The sequence below is a fragment of the Triticum dicoccoides genome, chromosome 6A, assembly GCF_002162155.2.
Source record: "Triticum dicoccoides isolate Atlit2015 ecotype Zavitan chromosome 6A, WEW_v2.0, whole genome shotgun sequence".
Taxonomy (NCBI): Eukaryota; Viridiplantae; Streptophyta; class Magnoliopsida; order Poales; family Poaceae; genus Triticum; species Triticum dicoccoides.
The window spans coordinates 542,075,262-542,082,137 of record NC_041390.1 but is presented as its reverse complement, the minus strand read 5'-3'; the positions used below and the strand labels follow the sequence as shown (position 1 = coordinate 542,082,137).

At 46.5% G+C, this 6,876-nt stretch overlaps 2 protein-coding genes across 2 annotated transcripts in view; one reads left to right on the top strand and one right to left on the bottom strand.

Annotated features, from left to right (window-relative positions):
• Positions 1 to 401: 401 nt before the first annotated feature.
• On the top strand, positions 402 to 1,380 carry LOC119317787 (blue copper protein-like). Its single transcript, XM_037592285.1, has 2 exons — positions 402 to 645; positions 779 to 1,380. Exons 1-2 carry the CDS (start codon positions 483 to 485, stop codon positions 1,105 to 1,107), a joined length of 492 nt encoding a protein of 163 aa, XP_037448182.1. The 5' UTR covers positions 402 to 482; the 3' UTR covers positions 1,108 to 1,380.
• Positions 1,381 to 5,088: 3,708 nt separating this feature from the next.
• The window catches only part of LOC119315965 (mitochondrial metalloendopeptidase OMA1-like), a 4,463-nt gene continuing 2,675 nt past the window's right edge, over positions 5,089 to 6,876 (bottom strand). The window contains exon 4 of the mRNA XM_037590389.1: positions 5,089 to 5,389. Coding sequence (XP_037446286.1) covers positions 5,089 to 5,389 — 301 coding nt within the window. The remainder of the gene's footprint in view (positions 5,390 to 6,876) is intronic.

The window sequence follows — 6,876 nt, the reverse complement described above, 5'->3', positions numbered from 1 at the left end:
TGGGTGCGAGCTGGGGACAGCTGGCCACGTGGGGCGTTTTCTGTTTGGTGGCCGCTCGATCGGTTTGTTTGGTGGCCGGTCGATCGGTCGGTTTGATGGGTCCTTCCTTTTCTGTTTCATGAGGGACAGGGGTTTTCCTTTTTAGCCGGCCGCTTGGTTGCACTAGGCCGCCCACTAGACACGTCCTTTATTATTACAGGGGAATTTATCCTGCTGCTTTGATCAACATATCTGAGTCCTTTTTCAAGGGAAAAGTTATGTAGAAAATGGATCGAAAAGTAACACAAACGCTGACCAACTTAGTCGGCCGGGTGGCCTCTTGATCCCGTGACAAGCACGTGACCCATATGGCTCTATAAAACGACCGTCCAAGCTTCCCCGTCAATCGCGCAATCCAGTTAGTAGCGAGAGACATCGATCGATAGCCACGCTTAGCTCCTTCATCTACTCCATACAGCTAACTCCGAGCCTTCACTTCGACCATGGCCTCGTCCTCCGCGCTGATCGCGCTCCTTGTTGTCCTTGGCTGCGCTGCGGCGGCCTCCGCGGCCACGTTCACCGTCGGAGATGGGCAAGGGTGGACGACCGGCGCCAACTACGCCACCTGGGCCAGCGGCAAGACCTTCGCGGTTGGAGACAAGCTCGGTGAGTCGTCAGCACTCCTATTTCTACACAATGATTTTAGATGATAGAGCAGCTAGCTGATGATGGCTAGGTGGTTGACTCTCAGTTTGTTCACGGATCGTGGCCTAATATTTTCTGCTCTCTGTTTTCTCAGTGTTCAACTACGCGAGCCAGGCCCACACAGTGACCGAAGTCACCAAGAGCGAGTACGACGCCTGCTCCAGCAACGCCAACGGTGACAACAGCGGCGCCACCACCATGACCCTCAAAGCCGGCGCGAACTACTACATCTGCACCATCGGCACCCACTGCGCCGCCGGCATGAAGCTAGCCGTCACCGCCGGCGACTCCAGCCCCGGTACCCCCGCGGCGGGGACGCCGCCCACCACCCCGTCCGGGTCCGGCGGCTCCCGCGTGCGCATGGAGGCCGGCCCCGTCCTCGCGGCCACCGCCGGCGTCCTCCTCAAGCTCGCCCTCTTCTGATCCTCCGATGATTCGATGTTGGAAAGTTTCGTCGATCGTTCTACGTTTTCTTCTGACGGCCACGCACACGCTAGTTTGGAACGAGAGTGGTTGCCTGTGCTTCCTGATGTGATATGATTGGTTGGTTTCGTAGTAGTTGGCGTGAGTGACTTGTATGGATCATTATCTCGATGTTTCTATCTAGTAGTAATAGGACTCCTCCATACGAGGGTGATCAAATAAGTTTGGATTCTGTCAATGCTGAGGTTTAATTGTTCTTACTTTCGAGAAAAATGCAGATTTTTCTTCTTCATAAAGGTGGATAACCCTGGGCTTTGCATCGAATCGAATGATGCATACAACCATGTATTATTAAAAAAATCCAGCAACCAAACAATCACGATAGTAGCTCCACCAATTAACCACTGACTCTGATAAAAAACAGAAGCAAACAAAAATACACAGCTACTCCCTCTGTAAACTAATATAAGAGCGTTTAGATCACTAAAATAGTAATCTAAACGCTTTTATATTACTTTACGGAGGGAGTACTAGGCTAAGCCTTCAATAAGAAAATGTTGCGTCGATGGTGACAAGTGCAACATAGGTCGGTCTTGTGATTTCTATCCTCAAAGTCGAGCTTCGATCCACCACCTTTAGTAAGGACACAACATATGCATGCGTCGACATAGCCTGATCAAAGATATTGTGTCTTCATCACATTGTGCAAACTCATCGTTGAAGCTGTCTCTACTTTCATCCCTTAATCGGCTACCGACGCCTCATCTATACGCACGCACGCTTATTTCTATGAGCACCTTCAAAAGACCGAGCCGATTAATTTTAAAAAGAACACTCATGGCAAGTATATGACTTAAACCCATTGAGTTGATTCTACCGCAAGAAACCTAATCGTCTGAGCAACGCTCAATGTGCAATTGTTCTTGCATTTCCTTCTTATACCTAGTTTTGGTCATGGGAGAGAGTGATGCATGTGGGCGGTTAGGCAGGCTATGGACTATGGTAGTAAGATTCTGACTAGACTGGAGGAACTAAAGAATGGAATTATGAGAAGACAACAAGATCGGACGGAATCGGTTTGGTTAGGATGGCTACGTGTCCTCACAAGTTCCAACGTGTGGACATATTTTGCAACATCTTCAGAGAAAGCAAGGCCGAAAAGGAGAGATGGACGATAGTTTGGAGTGCACAAATTGTTGACGAGTTACTTTTGCGATAGGAGTGGAGTGGTTGGCACTAACTATATACGATCGTTAGAGATTCAACGGCGAGAGTAGCAAGTCCTTTTCGGTGTTTCGGTTCAGAATTCTGCAGGACAAAAGTTTCCAGAGTCAACACCTGCTCCGGCCGGCCGTGCGAATCCTGCGGTTAGTTAAGTTCTTTTCCGTAGCTAGGTTGTGCCAACTTCTAACTGATGAGGTCATTCTTTTTTCTTGAGAGAAGAACTGATGAGGTGAACTCTCTTGAAAAAAGAGGCAAGTAGTTTTTGTCAAAGAGCAATTGTTTTTTTAAGAACTGTTGAAGGATGCTGCTACACGGCAGTCGACCGATACTAGCCCAGGATCAGCTCCCTCCTGAGCCGTTCGATCATCAAACGGTAGACTTACTATCGTTCCTCTCCACAGACGTCACACACACACACACACACACGCAACCGCCTCCTTCCAACCTCATCTTCCGCAATGCTTGCTCTGCCCTCCCTGAATCGCCCTCGCCGATCACTTCCCTGGGGCGCTGCTCTCGCTCGACTCACACCTCTCAGCACTCGGCACCGACTTTGCCCACGGCCACTATCATTCATAGCAGAGTGAATTACAAAAAAACCACCACATTTCAAGTTCACATCCGAATTTGCCACCATATTTCTTGGGCGCCCCAAAAATCAACCAGTTCCCTTGCTAATATTCTCAATAAACACTAATGATCGATTTGGGGTGATTTAATCCTATTTCTGACATAAAGGGCCCGCCTATAAGCAGTGACATGGCATAAAATAGTCAACACCCTAGAAAGGGTCCACGAGTCATCAGCTGAACTAACAAAAGGGTCCCTGAAAAATTGCAAAAATCACCCTAGAAACAAAATTAGATTACAATGGAGCCCTTGCAGGGAGGTTGTTGTGCCTGTGAGCACAATCACCGTCGGAGGGAAGATAGGAGTCGATAGAGGGGCTCGAAAAGCAACTCCGACAGCCACGCCGGTGGCCTCGGGGGAGAAGGGCAGCCACAGGAGGGCTTCCCTGGTCACGGCGCCCCGGCCCAAGAGCTCGGCGGCCGCAGCACGCAAGGTTGCTCCTCGGCGGGCACCCAAGCCTCGATCAGGAACTGCAACGCCGCCGCACGCGAAGAGATCGGAGCTGGGGACAGGCTCGTCGCACGCCGGAGAGGAGGAGACATATCGTCGGGGCAGGGGAGGGGTTGCATCACGGGATCCGGTATGTGGTTGTGCGTGATGGGACGTGGGGCGGTGGATCTCGCCGACGCCAAGAGGGAGAAGACGTGAGGGGCGGAGCACATGAGGAGAGGTCGCTGGGCGGCGCCGGCCATCTGGTCGAGGACACACGGGCGGCTCCAGATGTAGAGCTCGTGGGATCGTGGGGGAGGGGTTCCTGACCAGTGGGCCCTCTGTCTAATTTAACAGTCAACATGTTTTATTTGACTTTTGGTGCCATGTCAGCGCTTACAGGCGGGTCCTTTCTGTCAGAGATTGGATTAAATCATCCAAATCGATTATTAGTGTTTATTAAAACAATTAGCAAGGAAACTGGTAGATTTTTGGGGCGCCTAAGGAATGTGGTGGCAAATTCAGATGTGAACTTAAAATATGGTTGTTTTTTGTAATTCACTCATTCATAGCACCAGCCACAGACTCACATGATTAGTAATCACACCAAAATCTCTCAAAGTCTGCCTTATCCATAAAAACTGAGTGCAACAACTACTGCAGCAATATACCAGACTTCGACGGCGGAGGTTGATACGAAGTTTTGTAGGTGGACTTCCTATCTATGATCTAAATCCAAATATCCAACGAAATCAAAGGATGCATCCTTAGGGTACCAAAGCCCAAAGTTTGAGGTATGAAATGAAAGCCGGGAAGTCCAAAATCATACCGGAATGCCTCCTTATGAAATCAAAGGAGGCATCCCGAATATCCAACAATCACACCAAAATATTTTGATTTAGTGCAAGACGAGAAATGAACTAAGGCAATCAGACCAAGCTCTCTAGGGGCTTGATTTAGACTATGTAGTGCCTTATGAAATTTATAGACATGTTTGGCGTGATTGGGATCCTCAAAAACCAGTGGTTGTGCTACATATACCTCCTCATTAACTGGTGATCTAGCTTCATCTTTCATATGGGAATGGCGCCGGTTCACTTCTTAGCTCTTCGGTGAGTGCCTCCATCTTTCGATGGATCAACACCCTTCGTGCCAGGGTGAGGGGGCATGGAGCCCCCTTCAAAGATGGAGGAGGGTGTCACTGTGTCAGACAGAGCCATGAAGATGACGAGAGTTGTAATCTTCTTCTGGCAGATTTTTGGCTTTGCTTATTCAAAGTAGGGCTCGTTTCGAGCCTTCACTCTAGAAAAGGGCTGCACTTACAGAAAACGATTAAATATATGATTGAGTTTATTTAGTTTGTTGCCTAAATAGCTCCATTTGCATCCGCACACACATTGTAGACTCAAGAGATTAATACCGATGGAGAAGAACGCAACTGGCGTGGAGAAGCATCTTCCTGCCATGGTCCGAGTGAGGAGATTATGGATTTCTGGTCTATTGCCTAGTGCCTACTGTCTCCCTTGATGCCCTCTCTAGTATGACATGCTCATGTAGTGATGCCAGCGACATAAGCCATAAGGAGTGTCCATGGAGACAAGGAGTTAGGAGTGCAAATGCATCCCAGTCAAGTGCAATACATAGACAAGTACACGACCTGATCATACACAAGGAGCACAACAATGCAAAATTGCACATCTACCATTTCCAACTATGGCTTCGCCTGCCCCTAATATCGAAGGGGTCAGGAATGGAGAAACGTTCAGCTTCTTTGACGGGACTAGCTTCCCTGTATAATTCCATCGCTTCCTTCAAGACTTTGTCCTGCGACAAGGACTGCACTCTTTTCTTACCTGAAGGGTGAGTGGAGAGGTAGTTTTCCAATTCTGATTTTCTTGACATCTTTCCTAGCTTCTCTTCGACTGCAATGGCTATGTGTGGATCGAAACCAGCTGCAGCAAGTAGCAGCATTCCAATGTGATCTGCCTCTATCTCCATCCTGCAAAGGTAACATGTAACACCAATGAGAACTCCTAACGTGAGACATAGTTGCACATATTTGATAATACATTGACAAGGTGAGAACTGTACAACACGTAGCTCTCATAGTTTTTTTTTTTTTTGAAAAGTAAGGTAACGCCTCCCATGGATGATACATTGAATCTAGTACTCTACCATATAAGCAACAGTATTGTGTTGCGCTAACTCCGCCATATTAGAACGTCAATCATAGAAGGGAAAGTAATGGTCTCAATTCTTGTGAAGATGCTAAGTGCAAGGACTTGCTCACGCAATTCCTTTGGGTGTATACAAATTTTCATGAAGGAAGCTACTCAACAACTTGTCCTTTTAGAGCACAAAAGTTTGTTTATTTACGCGGGAGCGCAAAAAAATTATGTTGAACGAAACATAAACGACACTAACCATGCGGAAATAAAAATAGGTTCCTTTCTTTCTAGTTTTCACGATTTTGCCCATCCAGAATTCTACTGGTAATAAACTTATTGTCGGTCATGTCTAAGAATCCACGTATATACAAATTTCATTACACAGAATAGTTTGTGGTTGCATGACTATAACAAGGAAATCTGGAATTTAGACTACATGATGGACTCAATCAAACATGGTCATGATTAAGAATAGCAATTATTACCTGTGCATTACATAGAAATAAGTCTCTGTTATTTTTTGACAACCGCATAGTATGGAGTGAAATAACAACATTATGTTTTGCAGATTTGCTAATTCTCATGTAGATGGGAATTAACAAAGACACATCCTACTGTTGTGCCATTTGACTTTGCGCGGAGATTCATGCTGATTTTGTTTTGTTTTTTCTTTGTTCTTTTCCATACCAATGTCACTTTTTTGCGGGATACACCAAAGTCATTTAGATGAGACATACTTTCTTCGTTTTTATTTACTCCGCATATTAGCTTTGATTGAAGTCAAACTTCATAAAGTTTGACCAAGTATATTTTCTACAAACTTGTTGAAAGTATATAAAGTTTCACTTTAGACAAACCTAGCTAATATGCGGAGTAAATAAAAACGAAGGGAGTAGTTAATTCTCATCTATGTAAGGACCAAATGAGTGAACAAACACATTAAAACGTATATATATATATGTCCGGAATGATGATATACGAGATATAGTTGGGGTAGCACCGATTGAAGAGAAGCTTGTCCAACATCGTCTGAGATGGTTTGGGCATATTCAGCGCAGGCCTCCAGAAGCTCTAGTGCATAGCGGACGGCTAAAGCGTGTGGAGAATGTCAAGAGAGGGCGGGTAGACCGAATTTGACATGGGAGGAGTCCGTTAAGAGAGACCTGAAGGATTGGAGTATCACCAAAGAGCTAGCTATGGACAGGGCTGCGTGGAAGCTTGCTATTCATATGCCAGAGCCATGAGTTGGTTGCGAGATCTTATGGGTTTCACCTCTAGCCTACCCCAACTTGTTTGGGACTAAAGGCTTTGTTGTTGT